Source organism: Pseudophryne corroboree, chromosome 6 (assembly GCF_028390025.1).
Source record: "Pseudophryne corroboree isolate aPseCor3 chromosome 6, aPseCor3.hap2, whole genome shotgun sequence".
NCBI lineage: Eukaryota > Metazoa > Chordata > Amphibia > Anura > Myobatrachidae > Pseudophryne > Pseudophryne corroboree.
The window spans coordinates 805,875,908-805,891,033 of record NC_086449.1 but is presented as its reverse complement, the minus strand read 5'-3'; the positions used below and the strand labels follow the sequence as shown (position 1 = coordinate 805,891,033).

Here is a 15,126-nt window from a genome sequence, read left to right as displayed (position 1 = left end):
GGAGGGTCATAGGGGGAGGAGCCAGTGCACACCAGATAGTCCTAAAGCTTTCTTTAGATGTGCCCAGTCTCCTGCGGAGCCGCTATTCCCCATGGTCCTTACGGAGTCCCCAGCATCCACTTAGGACGTTAGAGGGGGAAAAAATCCTCATGTCGACCTTTAGACCTGTCGACCTAGCACATGTCGACCTAGAAACCCTGTCGACCTTCCATCTATGTCGACCTAGTGACTGTCGACCTATAGTGGTCGACCTAAACATTGTCGACCTAGATACTGTCGATTTGCTGAACCACGCCCATAAGTGACTGCTCTTAGGCGCATAAACTTTATGTCTGTTCAGTAAGGAATATATTCACTCAACGTTTAGTTGAAAGGACTTTAAATCTCTATTTGTTGATTGGATTGCAAATATTAAGGGCGACTATATAAAAATACTCGTGCTTGGTTTCTGTGATGATGCTAATTAATCTGCTTAAGTAGCCCACTATTCAGAAGTTACATTGCTTGCTTTCCCCCTAATGAAGCTGGCGCAGAGCAGTCCGCAACTGCGCTGCAATTCACAGGTGTAAAATGCGTTTTCACATACAAAAGCTGCAACTGTCACAGGATGCGGGCAGATCAGCACCAGTTGCATTTGTCGCATCTTTAGCCATTCGTTTTGCTTGCAAAAAAACAAAAACACATTCTCTATACCATGGGTCTTCAACCTGCGGCCCTCCAACTGCTGTGGAACTGCACACCCCAGGATGGCCTGACTCAGTTTTAGCATACATTAGTAGCAAAACTGTGGCAGGGAATGCTGGGATGTGTAGTTTCACAGCAGCTGGAGGGCCACAGGTTGAAGACCCATGCTCTATACTATGTTATAAAACATCAAAATAACTCCCCATCTCGGGTGCAAAGAAAAAACTATTTGCTCCAACACCCACCAAACATATATGTGTGGGCCTGATGCAGAGCTGTCGTGTCTGCTTCTCTTGGCAGCGCCCACCTGCGGCTTCATACAAATGGCGCTACCAAGATCTTCCCTGGTGTACATATATTAGTCCAAGGACTGAGACCAGGGCCGGATCTAGGGGGGGGCGAAGGGGGCGACCGCCCCCCCTAACACCGTCATAGCCACGCCCACTTTGAGCAGAAGAGAGCTCTCCGGGGATAGCCTGAGGCAGAACGATGTGCTGCATCTTATACCACAGCAGCACAGAGGAGCCAGGAGAGCAAGGGTTACAGAGCATTTGCCCCTCACTTGCTGGTGTGTGGGTACTAGGGATAATAAATACAACTACCCCATAGCGCAGTCACATGTACATAGAACAATCGCAAAGCTCTATCTCAGTCTCACTCAAAAAGTTCAGTCAGAATTGAGAGAGGAGGAGTTAGGATTGCAGATGGGAGGAGTTGGGACTGTAGAGGGAGGAGTCAAGATTAAACAGTAAACCGCCCCCCCCTAAAGAAAAGTCTAGATCCGTCCCTGACTGAGACGCCCCCTGTCAGCGGGGTAATACTGATCGGTGCATTCTAGGACGCCACCAATAAATTGCCCTGCTATGTCTGACATCGGCCGCACGTCCACATCAAATCAGACCCAGTACTGTATGCGCCAGAGCCAAAGAGATAGCACTTAGTATCTGCGGTGCTTCCGCCATCAGACATCCACAGTCAGTGCGCCAGGGCTGGAGGATGACTTAACCGTGCACTAGCCATCGTCCGCCCACAAATACAATGGCTTTCTCAATGTGTAGGCGAGTCTGGGTGCCAGCTTGCAGCTGTTCGCAATTTGAGCGGCCGTAATTCCCTGTACGCAGCCTACGTTAAACCGTTCATTCCCTCTCTGGTCTCTCCAGATGCAAGCGGGAATAACTGCCAGAATCACGCAGATCTGCATTGGCGCACATGCCCTATGACCTCATACGCTGCAGATGCCGGTAACCTTAGTGCTGTACCGAGTGAGGAGCTTTTACATTACAAGACAACAGACCCTCTTATTGGGGGTCATTCCGAGTTGATCGTTGCTGTGCTAAATTCAGCACAGCTACGATCATTTACACTGACATGCGGGGGGACGCCCAGCACAGGGCTAGTCCGCCCCGCATGTCAGTGCCGGCCCACCCCCGCGATGCCTTTGCACTTCAAGAGTAGCTCCCGGCCAGCGCAGCTTTAGCGTGCTGGCCGGGAGCTACTCAACGCTCCCCGGCCCGCAGCGGCTGCGTGTGACGTCACGCAGCCTCTGTGGCCCGTCCCCCGTTTGGTCCGGCCACGCCTACGTTGGCCGGACCGCTTCCACGAAACGGCGGCCAAACGACGCCGTTCCGCCCCCTCCCGCACAGCGACCGCCTCTGCCTGTCAGTCAGGCAGAGGCGTTCGCAGCCCTGCTACGGCCTTCAGTCGTCTGGCATGCACCGGCGCACTACGGCGCATGCGCAGTAGAGACCCGTTCGCTCAGCTGCGACAAACAGCAGCGAGCGAACGGGTCAGAATGACCCCCATTATCTGTGCCGAAATTGTGGTTTGTAAAATAAAGAGGGAGAAGTTCCCATTTGAGATTTTCCGGATGGCGCTGTTATTCCGCACAGTCGCACTGGATGACGGGATGGGCGAGACAATGAGAACTGGGAATATGGTCTAAATAAGTTCTATTGTATTTTACATTACTGAGGTTTGCAAAGAATGTCAAGTAGAAAATGTATTAAAAGAGAACCTGTTATTTCACCTAATTAATATGTACACGTATAAATATATTTGAGGTCAATACAAAGATTTGTTTAATTAAATGTTTGGATTTAGCAATGCCATAGCAGGGCACTAATGCACCGTGGGCCAGGTACTCTGCCCCCTGCTCCCTGTACTTACGTCGTCATGGAAGAAGGGACTGGAAGCAAAAATATATGCGCCAAATACAAGTGCCAACGGGGTAGGAACAGTCCCACCCCACCTGGGCCGTGTGCCCTGGGTAATAACATACAGTAGCCTGGCCTGCAATCCGTCTACATACCCTCTGAACACTTAGCCTACATGCCGGCCCTCCTTGGCTGCCCAGTTACCCCCATTCAGAATGAAAAGGTGACTCTATCTTCAGTGTTACTAGTGATGCATCCTCAGTGATGTCCCTGATTCATAGCACAGTCTCACGGACGTCATTCCAGCTCACACAACGGCTGCCGCCACTCCGTGTGCACAACGGCAGAGGACATAGGTACAGTCAGCGGATAAAGGTTACACCTCTTTCTTCTGTTTATAATTACAAAATCCTTTTCTTTATTAACGTCCAACTCACCTCTGGACTCGTGGAACTCCAAGGTCACGTGAGCATCAAACCCCAGACTGAAGTAGTTATTGAAAACGTTAAGTGGAAGCTGGAAGAAAGCAGAGGGCAAATTCTGAGACAGTCCAAAAACCAGCAGCAAAGCAACCAAATGTCAGCTGTTGTGCAGGAGAAAAGGGCCTTGGTGGTCATTCCAAGTTGTTTGCTAGCTGCATTCGTTCGCTGTGCAGCGATGAGGCAAAAAACGGCACTTCTGCGCATGCATATGCGGCGCAATGCGCACGCGCGATGTACTATTGCAACGAACAATGTCGTTTCACACAGGGTCTAGCGAAGCTTTTCAGTCGCACTTCTGGCCGCAGAGTGATTGATAGGAAGTGGGAATTTCTGGGTGTCAACTGACCGTTTTCAGGGAGTGTTCGAAAAAAACGCAAGTGTGCCAGGAAAAACGCAGGCGTGGCTGGGCGAACGCAGGGCGTGTTTGTGACGTCAGAACAGGAACTGAACAGTCTGAAGTCATCGCAAGCGCTGAGTAGGTATTGAGCTACTCTGAAATTGCACAAAAAAACTTTGTCTACGCTCTGCAATCCTTTCGTTCGCACTTCTGCTAAGCTAAAATACACTCCCAGTGGGCGGCGGCATAGCATTTGCACGGCTGCTAAAAAGTGCTAGCGAGCGAACAACTTGGAATGAGGGGGTCATTCCGCGTAGTTCGCGCGTTGCCGATTTTCGCAACGGAGCGATGCCAAAAATGCGCATGCACATGGTACGCAGTGCGCATACGCTAAGTATTTTAGCACAAAACTTAGTAGATTTACTCACGTCCGAACGAAGAATTTTCATCGTTGAAGTGATCGGAGTGTGATTGACAGGAAGTGGGTGTTTCTGGGCGGAAACTGGACGTTTTCTGGGAGTGTGCGGAAAAACGCAGGCGTGCCAGGATAAAACGCGGGAGTGTCTGGAGAACCGGGGAAGTGGCTGGCCGAACGCAGGGCGTGTTTGTGACGTCAAACCAGGAACGAAACGGGCTGAGCTGATCGCAGTGTAGGAGTAAGTCTCGAGCTACTCAGAAACTGCTAAGAAATTTCTATTCGCAATTCTGCTAATCTTTCGTTCGCAATTCTGCTAAGCTAAGATACACTCCCAGAGGGCGGCTGCCTAGTTTGTGCAATGCTGCTAAAATCTGCTAGCGAGCGAACAACTCGGAATGAGGGCCTGAGAGCCTTTGTTGCTCTCTGTAAACCACTGAACTTGTCAGGATGTGTTACACAAAATTACACATGAGATATTTGAATTACTATGAATCTTACATACAGTATAACGTAAAGTCAATGAGACAATTCTGAATAAATTCTATACCTACAGTGCCATCTAGTGGTCACAATTCAAATCTAGTTTACATTTTAGAGAATAACAAATTCAGGGCATTTCCATTTTGCCTTCTAAAACGCAGCTTGTCTGCAGGTACTTTAAAATACATTTTGATCTAGGGTCACTCGCACTCCTAAACAAGATGGGATTTGAGATGCACTCACAAGACCCTACCACACACACAGTGAAAGCATGACTTGAAGTACTATGGAAAAAAAGTACTAAATGACATTTAAAAGTTATATTCCCGCACACTTGCCGGGCACTTCCTGATCGTGAGTTACTGTAGGAGCTCACAGTGGCTGTGCAAGGAGGAGCTTGGTTATGTCTGTGGGCATGTAACCCCTCTCACATGTTTAACAGGGGTGTAGTACGGTATGCCGGCGCTCGGGCTCCCGGCGACCAGCATACCGGCGCCGGGAGCCCAACCGCCGGCATACCGACAGCGTGGCGAGCGCAAAGGAGCCCCTTGCGGGCTTGCTGCGCTCGCCACGCTGCGGGCACAGGGATTCTCCCTCCAGGGGGGTCGTGGACCCCCACGAGGGAGAATAGTTGTCGGTATGCCGGGTGTCGGGATTCCGGCGCCGGTATACTGTGCGCCGGGATCCCGACATTCGGCATACAGAAGACCACCCGTTTAGCAGCACTCCTCACAGTGGGGGTCATTCCGAGTTGTTCGCTCGCTAGCAGATTTTAGCAGCATTGCACACGTTAGGCCGCCGACATCTGGGAGTGAATCTTAGCTTAGCAGAATAGCGAACGAAAGAGTAGCAGAATTGCGAATAGAAAATTCTTAGCAGTTTCTGAGTAGCTCGAGACTTACTCCTACACTGCGATCAGCTCAGCCCGTTTCGTTCCTGGTTTGACGTCACACACACGCCCAGCGTTCGGCCAGCCACTCCCCCGTTTCTCCAGACACTCCCGCGTTTTTCCCTGACACGCCTGCGTTTTTCCGCACACTCCCAGAAAACGGCCAGTTTCCGCACAGAAACACCCACTTCCTGTCAATCACACTCTGATCACTTCAACGATGAAAATTCTTAGTTCGGACGTGAGTAAATTTACTAAGTTTTGTGCTAAAATACTTAGCGCATGCGCACTGCGTACCATGCGCATGCGCATTTTTGCCTTAATTGCTCCATTGCGAAAATCGGCAACGAGCGATCAACTCGGAATGACCCCCAGTGACTGTAGGAGAAGGCACTCAGTGAGTGCTCACTCATATCTGTTTGTATGACATTTCTATTACATTGTCCTAAACGACAAGTTCTGCCCCCAGACTCGTACATCTTACAACCCCCAGATTCCCGGGCAGATCCTCTGACCTCTGACCTTATGTGTCCCATCATCCAGCTCCTCGTGGAGTAGGTCAGGGTTCCTCTCCACCTGCAGGTTCCAGCGGTCCAGCTGCACTATGGTGCCATCTTCTACATGGCAGAGGATCTTAGAGACGGGTTCATCTGTGTAACCCTGGTCAGAGGACAATGGAGGAAGTGTCAAAGGATAACCGTTCCAAGAACAATCTCAAATACATATACCATACCCTCCAACTCTACCTTTTTGGCCAATACAGTACCGTTTTTTTTATGGTCTGTACCGGCCAAAAAGGGCCTTGTACCGATTTTTGACTCCCCAGATTTACAATGAAAGTATAGGAAAGGGGATGTGACCACGCACCTTTACCTGTGACCACGCCCCTTTTCCTACTTTGTACCGTGTTTTTTTTTTGTATAAAATGTTGGAGGGTATGATATACACGTAAATACAGATAGTAACCACATATACATGTGTAAGTGTATGAGGAATAACAAGAGCTGAAGATACAAGAGATATTACTGTGAATGAACATAGGGGAAGCAGTATCTTCTATGCACATCAGACATAATGGGGGTAATTCAGACCTGATAGTAGCAGCAAATTTGTTAGCAGAAGGGTAAAACCATGTGCACTGCAGGTGGGGCAGATGTAACATGTGCAGAGAGAGTTAGATTTGGGTGCACACCTACCCCTCCCCAATTAAGGGTGCGAGCAAGGTCATTCCCGGTACCAAGAGGAAGAACAGCAACCGGAGGCTGCGGGTTTATCTGCAGCTCGTCCAAGACAGAAAGGATCCAGCCTACCTGTGACAGGAAGAGAAGACAGAATGAGCCGGAAGCCAGGGATGAAATGGTCATGTAGATGCTGAACCTCCTGACCACTATGGAAAAGGCTTCCAGATAGAAGGTAGATAAGTTAGGTGGTAAATGGGTGGGATTATTGAGATAAATTGACAAGAGGTCTGGAAATGTCATTAGCTGTCCCTGTTTAGAGACCATTGTCCTTGGCTATGTGATGTATGTTTGAGTCTGACAGCTTAAGGTGCACTTCATTATACAGCATCTCTGTGCTATCCATGGTGATAGTGTGGTACTCCGGCATCCAGAGGTGCTCACTGTGGGCTTAGAGCTACATGAGCTCCTGGGCCCGACTGAGAGAGTACCTGGGCCCGGCTGAGAGAGTTCCTGGGCCCGGCTGAGAGGGTTCATGGGCCCAGTTGAAAGAGTTCCTGGCTCCAGCTGAGAGAGTTCCTGGGTCCGGCTGAGAGAGTTCCTGGGCCTGGCTGAGAGGGTTCCTGGGCCCGGCTGAGAGGGTTCCTGGGCCTGGCTGAGAGGTCCTGGGCCCGGCTCAGAGGGTTCCTGGTCCTGGCTGAGAGAGTTCCTGAGCCCGACTGAGAGTTCCTGGGCCCGGCTGAGAGAGTTCCTGGGTCAAGCTGAGAGAGTTCCTGGGCCAAGCTGAAAGAGTTCCTGGCCCCAGCTGAGAGTGCCTGGGCCCGGCTGAGAGAGTTCCTGGGCCCGGCTGAGAGAGTTCCTGGGCCCGGCTGAGAGGGTTCCTGGGACCGGCTGAGAGGGTTCCTGGACCCGGCTGAGAGGGTTCCTGGCCCTGGTTGAGAGTTCCTGGGCCCGGCTGAGAGAGTTCCTGGGCCTGGCTGAGAGAGTTCCTGGGCCCGGCTGAGAGGGTTCCTGGGCCTGGCTGAGAGAGTTCCTGGGCCCGGCTGAGAGGGTTCCTGGGCCTGGCTGAGAGAGTTCCTGGGCCCGGCTGAGAGGGTTACTGGTCCTGGCTGAGAGAGTTCCGGGGCCCGGCTGAGAAAGTTCCTTTTTCATGCCAAGCTCCGATGTGCCTCGTATACAGACTCACACAGATATAGAAGTACTGCACATCAAATAAATCATTCTTGTGTAAAAAGACGCGAAAGGGCCTGATTTAACTAGTATTGAATGCTGATTCACGGTATATATCCTGACAGGTCTTAAAAAGGCAATATTATTAAAAGCAAAACCAATTGAATTGTCCCTTTAATAAAATTGCCACTTTAAAGCCTGCCCTTGATATGTCATTTATTCTGTAATTTTGCCATTGACTGGTGGATATTAATACAGTAGAGTTCCTGGGCCCGACTGAAAGAGTACTTGGGCCCGGCTGAGAGAGTTCCTGGGCCCGGCTGAGAGAGTTTCTGGTCCCGGATAAAAGAGTTCCTGGCCCCAACTGAGTGAGTTCCTGGGTCCGGCTGAGAGAGTTCAGGGCCTGGCTGAGAGGGTTCCTGGGCCCGGCTGAGAGGGTTCCTGGGCCTGGCTGAGAGTTCCTGGGCCCGGCTCAGAGGGTTCCTGGTCCGGGCTGAGAGAGTTCCTGTGCCCGACTGAGAGTTCCTGGGCCCGGCTGAGAGAGTTCCTGGGTCAAGCTGAGAGAGTTCCTGGGCCCAGCTGAAAGAGTTCCTGGCCCCAGCTGAGAGTGCCTGGACTCGGCTGAGAGAGTTCCTGGGCCCGGCTGAGAGAGTTCCTGGGCCCGGCTGAGAGGGTTCCTGGGACCGGCTGAGAGGGTTCCTGGGACCGGCTGAGAGGGTTCCTGGACCCGGCTGAGAGGGTTCCTGGCCCTGGTTGAGAGTTCCTGGGCCCGGCTGAGAGAGTTCCTGGGCCTGGCTGAGAGAGTTCCTGGGCCCGGCTGAGAGGGTTCCTGGGCCTGGCTGAGAGAGTTCCTGGGCCCGGCTGAGAGGGTTCCTGGGCCTGGCTGAGAGAGTTCCTGGGCCCGGCTGAGAGGGTTACTGGTTCTGGCTGAGAGAGTTCCGGGGCCCGGCTGAGAAAGTTCCTTTTTCATGCCAAGCTCCGATGTGCCTCGTATACAGACTCACACAGATATAGAAGTACTGCACATCAAATAAATCATTCTTGTGTAAAAAGACGCGAAAGGGCCTGATTTAACTAGTATTGAATGCTGATTCACGGTATATATCCTGACAGGTCTTAAAAAGGCAATATTATTAAAAGCAAAACCAATTGAATTGTCCCTTTAATAAAATTGCCACTTTAAAGCCTGCCATTGATATGTCATTTATTCTGTAATTTTGCCATTGATTGGTGGATATTAATACAGTAGCTCTTTATATAAGGCAGCACCTGTTTAAGGTTCAGGGGCATCAAAGGCCGTGGCAGTAGGACAAACTGTATAATACCATACATAGCGTTCTTACCGTCCCATCGCCACCGCAGGCGAGAATGCGAAGATTTGGCACTTTTCTATACAGCTCCAGCCTGGAACATAAGATGAAAACAAACAATGTGTGTACGTGTGATAAGGACAGGGGGCACGGTCTATATGTTCCACATTCACACCGCCGACATTCATTAGGTCAAAATGGGAATGTTGACACGATTGTAAAGTGGACATTAAACATGATGAAATGCTCATAATAGATACTATATTTCCTGTAACTTTGTCACTAACCCTAGAAGCACCCCTAACCCTAGCAGCATCCCTATCCCTAACCCTAGCAGCATCCCTATCCCTAACCCTAGCAGCATCCCCAATCCTAACCCTAGCAGCATCCCTATCCCTAGCAGCATCCCTATCCCTAACCCTAGCAGCATCCCTAACCCTAACCCTAGCAGCATCCCTAACACTAGCAGCACCCCTATCCCTAACCCTAGCAGCATCCCTAACCCTAACAGCATCTCTAACCCTAGCAGCACCCCTAACCCTAGCAGCATCCCTAACCCTAGCAGCATCCCTATCCCTAACCCTAGCAGCATCCCTAACCCTAACCCTAGCAGCATCCCTATCCCTAACCCTAGCAGCATCCCTAACCCTAACCCTAGCAGCATCCCTATCCCTAACCCTAGCAGCATCCCTAACCCTAACCCTAGCAACATCCCTATCCCTAGCAGCATCCCTATCAATAACCCTAGCAGCATCCCTAATCCTAACCCTAGCAGCATCCCTATCCCTAACCATAGCAGCATCCCTATCCCTAACCCTAGCAGCATCCCTAATCCTAACCCTAGCAGCATCCCTATCCCTAGCAGCATCCCTATCCCTAACCCTAGCAGCATCCCTAACCCTAGCAGCATCCCTAACCCTAGCAGCACCCCTATCCCTAACCCTAGCAGCATCCCTAACCCTAACAGCATCTCTTACCCTAGCAGCACCCCTAACCCTAGCAGCATCCCTATCCCTAGCAGCATCCCTAACCCTAGCAGCATCCCTATCCCTAACCCTAGCAGCATCCCTAACCCTAACCCTAGCAGCATCCCTATCCCTAACCCTAGCAGCATCCCTAACCCTAACCCTAGCAGCATCCCTATCCCTAACCCTAGCAGCATCCCTAACCCTAACCCTAGCAACATCCCTATCCCTAGCAGCATCCCTATCAATAACCCTAGCAGCATCCCTAATCCTAACCCTAGCAGCATCCCTATCCCCAACCCTAGCAGCATCCCTATCCCTAACCCTAGCAGCATCCCTAATCCTAACCCTAGCAGCATCCCTATCCCTAGCAGCATCCCTATCCCTAACCCTAGCAGCATCCCTAACCCTAACCCTAGCAGCATCCCTAACCCTAGCAGCACCCCTATCCCTAACCCTAGCAGCATCCCTAACCCTAACAGCATCTCTAACCCTAGCAGCACCCCTAACCCTAGCAGCATCCCTATCCCTAGCAGCATCCCTAACCCTAGCAGCATCCCTATCCCTAACCCTAGCAGCATCCCTAACCCTAACCCTAGCAGCATCCCTATCCCTAACCCTAGCAGCATCCCTAACCCTAACCCTAGCAGCATCCCTATCCCTAGCAGCATCCCTAACCCTAACCCTAGCAACATCCCTATCCCTAGCAGCATCCCTATCCCTAACCCTAGCAGCATCCCTAATCCTAACCCTAGCAGCATCCCTATCCCTAACCCTAGCAGCATCCCTATCCTAACCCTAGCAACATCCCTATCCCTAGCAGCATCCCTATCCCTAACCCTAGCAGCATCCCTAATCCTAACCCTTGCAGCATCCCTATCCCTAACCCTAGCAGCATCCCTAATCCTAACCCTAGCAGCATCCCTATCCCTAGCAGCATCCCTATCCCTAGCAGCATCCCTAACCCTAACCCTAGCAACATCCCTATCCCTAGCAGCATCCCTAACCCTAGCAGCACCCCTATCCCTAACCCTAGCAGCATCCCTAACCCTAATACTAGCAGCATCCCTAACCCTAGCAGCACCCCTAACCCTAGCAGCATCCCTATCCCTAGCAGCATCCCTATCCCTAGCAGCATCCCTATCTCTAGCAGTATCCCTATCCCTAACCCTAGCAGCATCCCTATCCCTAACCCTAGCAGCATCCCTATCCCTTGCAGCATCCCTATCCCTTGCAGCATCCCTAACCCTAGCCCTAGCAGCATCTCTAACCCTAAGCCTAGCAGCATCCCTAACCCTAGCAGCATCCCTATCTCTATCCCTAGCAGCATCCCTATCCCTAGCAGCATCCCTATCCCTAACCCTAGCAGCATCCCTATCCCTAGCAGCATCCCTAGCCCTAGCAGCATCCCTATCCCTAACCCTAGCAGCATCCCTATCCCTAGCAGCATCCCTATCCCTAGCAGCATCCCTATCCCTAACCCTAGCAGCATCCCTAACCCTAGCACCATCCCTATCCCTAGCAGCAGTCCTAAGCCTAGCACCATCCCTATCCCTAGCAGCACCCCTATCCCTAACCCTAGCACCATCCCTATCCCTAACCCTAGCAGCAGCCCTAACCCTAGCAGCATCCCTATCCCTAGCAGCATCCCTATCCCTAGCAGCACCCCTAACCCTAGCAGCATCCCTAACCCTAGCAGCACCCCTAACCCTAGCAGCATCCCTATCCCTAGCAGCATCCCTATCCCTAGCAGCATCCCTAACCCTAGCACCATCCCTATCCCTAGCAGCACCCCTATCCCTAACCCTAGCAGCATCCCTATCCCTAACCCTAGCAGCAGCCCTAACCCTAGCAGCATCCCTAACCCTAGCAGCATCCCTATCCCTACCCCTAGCAGCATCCCTAATCCTAACCCTAGCAGCATCCCTATCCCTAACCCTAGCAGCATCCCTATCCGTAACCCTAGCAGCATCCCTAACTCTAACCCTAGCAGCATCCCTAACCCTAGCACCATCCCTATCCCTAGCAGCACCCCTATCCCTAACCCTAGCAGCATCCCTATCCCTAACCCTAGCAGCAGCCCTAACCCTAGCAGCATCCCTAACCCTAGCAGCATCCCTATCCCTACCCCTAGCAGCATCCCTAATCCTAACCCTAGCAGCATCCCTATCCCTAACCATAGCAGCATCCCTATCCGTAACCCTAGCAGCATCCCTAACTCTAACCCTAGCAGCATCCCTAACCCTAGCAGCATCCCTATCCCTAACCATAGCAGCATCCCTAACCCTAGCACCATCCCTATCCCTAGCAGTACCTCTATCCCTAACCATAGCAGCATCCCTAACCCTAGCACCATCCCTATCCCTAGCAGCACCCCTATCGCTAGCAGCACCCCTAACCCTAGCAGCATCCCTAACCCTAGCAGCATCTCTGTCCCTAACCATAGCAGCATCCCTAACCCTAGCACCATCCCTATCCCTAGCAGCATCCCTATCCCTAGCAGCACCCCTAACCCTAGCAGCAGCCCTAACCCTAGCAGCATCCCTATCCCTAGCAGCATCCCTATCCCTAGCAGCACCCCTAACCCTAGCAGCATCCCTAACCCTAGCAGCATCTCTGTCCCTAACCATAGCAGCATCCCTAACCCTAGCACCATCCCTATCCCTAGCAGCACCCCTATCGCTAACACTAGCAGCATCCCTATCCCTAGCAGCATCCCTATCCCTAGCAGCATCCCTATCCATAACCCTAGCAGCATCCCTAACCTTAACCCTAGCAGCATCCCTAACCCTAGCAGCATCCCTATCCCTAGCAGCATCCCTATCCCTAACCCTAGCAGCATCCCTATCCCTAGCAGCATCCCTATCCCTAACCCTAGCAGCATCCCTAACCCTAGCAGCATTCCTATCCCTAACCCTAGCAGCATCCCTAACCCTAACCCTAGCAGCATCCCTAACCCTAGCAGCATCCCTATCCCTAACCCTAGCAGCATCCCTATCCCTAGCAGCATCCCTATCCCTAGCAGCATTCCTATCCCTAACGCTAGCAGCATCCCTATCCCTAGCAGCATCCCTATCCCTAACCCTAGCAGCATCCCTAACCTTAACCCTAGCAGCAGCCCTAACCCTAGCAGCATCCCTATCCCTAGCAGCATCCCTATCCCTAGCAGCACCCCTTACCCTAGCAGCATCCCTAACCCTAGCAGCATCTCTGTCCCTAACCATAGCAGCATCCCTAACCCTAGCACCATCCCTATCCCTAGCAGCACCCCTATCGCTAACACTAGCAGCATCCCTATCCCTAACCCTAGCAGCATCCCTATCCATAACCCTAGCAGCATCCCTAACCTTAACCCTAGCAGCATCCCTAACCCTAGCAGCATCCCTATCCCTAACCCTAGCAGCATCCCTATCCCTAACAGCATCCCTATTCCTAACCCTAGCAGCATCCCTAACCCTAGCAGCATCCCTATCCCTAACCCTAGCAGCATCCCTAACCCTAGCAGCATCCCTATCCCTAACCCTAGCAGCATCCCTATCCCTAGCAGCATCCCTATCCCTAACCCTAGCAGCATTCCTATCCCTAACCCTAGCAGCATCCCTATCCCTAGCAGCATCCCTATCCCTAACCCTAGCAGCATCCCTAACCTTAACCCTAGCAGCAGCCCTAACCCTAGCAGCAGCCCTAACCCTAGCAGCATCCCTATCCCTAGCAGCACCCCTAACCCTAGCAGCATCCCTAACCCTAGCAGCACCCCTAACCCTAGCAGCATCCCTAACCCTAGCAGCATCCCTATCCCTAGCAGCATCCCTAACCCTAGCACCATCCCTATCCTTAGCAGCACCTCTATCCCTAACCCTAGCAGCATCCCTATCCCTAACCCTAGCAGCAGCCCTAACCCTAGCAGCATCCCTAACCCTAACCCTAGCAGCATCCCTAATTCTAGCAGCATCCCTATCCCTAACCCTAGCAGCATCCCTATCCCTAGCAGCATCCTTATCCCTAACCCTAGCAGCATCCCTATCCCTAACCCTAGCAGCATCCCTATCCCTAGCAGCATCCCTATCCCTAACTCTAGCAGCATTCCTATCCCTAACCCTAGCAGCATCCCTATCCCTAGCAGCATCCCTATCCCTAGCAGCATCCCTAACCTTAACCCTAGCAGTATCCCTAACCCTAGCAGCATCCCTATCCGTAACCCTAGCAGCATCCCTATCCCTAGCAGCATCCCTATCCCTAACCCTAGCAGCATCCCTAACCCTAGCAGCATCCCTATCCCTAATCCTAGCAGCATCCCTATCCCTAGCAGCATCCCTATCCCTAACCCTAGCAGCATCCCTATCCCTAGCAGCATCCCTATCCCTAGCAGCACCCCTAACCCTAGCAGCATCCCTAACCCTAGCAGCATCTCTGTCCCTAACCATAGCAGCATCCCTAACCCTAGCACCATCCCTATCCCTAGCAGCACCCCTATCGCTAACACTAGCAGCATCCCTATCCCTAGCAGCATCCCTATCCCTAGCAGCATCCCTATCCATAACCCTAGCAGCATCCCTAACCTTAACCCTAGCAGCATCCCTAACCCTAGCAGCATCCCTATCCCTAGCAGCATCCCTATCCCTAACCCTAGCAGCATCCCTATCCCTAGCAGCATCCCTATCCCTAACCCTAGCAGCATCCCTAACCCTAACCCTAGCAGCATTCCTATCCCTAGCAGCATTCCTATCCCTAACGCTAGCAGCATCCCTATCCCTAGCAGCATCCCTATCCCTAACCCTAGCAGCATCCCTAACCTTAACCCTAGCAGCAGCCCTAACCCTAGCAGCATCCCTATCCCTAGCAGCATCCCTATCCCTAGCAGCACCCCTTACCCTAGCAGCATCCCTAACCCTAGCAGCATCTCTGTCCCTAACCATAGCAGCATCCCTAACCCTAGCACCATCCCTATCCCTAGCAGCACCCCTATCGCTAACACTAGCAGCATCCCTATCCCTAACCCTAGCAGCATCCCTATCCATAACCCTAGCAGCATCCCTAACCTTAACCCTAGCAGCATCCCT

At 52.0% G+C, this 15,126-nt stretch overlaps 1 protein-coding gene across 13 annotated transcripts in view; it reads right to left on the bottom strand.

Moving 5' to 3' along the window:
• The window catches only part of DGKI (diacylglycerol kinase iota), a 439,065-nt gene that overhangs the window by 170,892 nt on the left and 253,047 nt on the right, over window positions 1-15,126 (bottom strand). For 12 of the 13 annotated variants that reach the window (XM_063928993.1, XM_063928994.1, XM_063928996.1 and 9 more), the window contains exons 12-15: window positions 9,135-9,195; window positions 6,640-6,753; window positions 5,966-6,103; window positions 3,275-3,353 (exon numbers count right to left, since the gene is read on the bottom strand). In XM_063928993.1, coding sequence (XP_063785063.1) covers window positions 3,275-3,353; window positions 5,966-6,103; window positions 6,640-6,753; window positions 9,135-9,195 — 392 coding nt within the window. The remainder of the gene's footprint in view (window positions 1-3,274; window positions 3,354-5,965; window positions 6,104-6,639; window positions 6,754-9,134; window positions 9,196-15,126) is intronic. The other variant, XM_063928991.1, reaches the window with a different exon arrangement.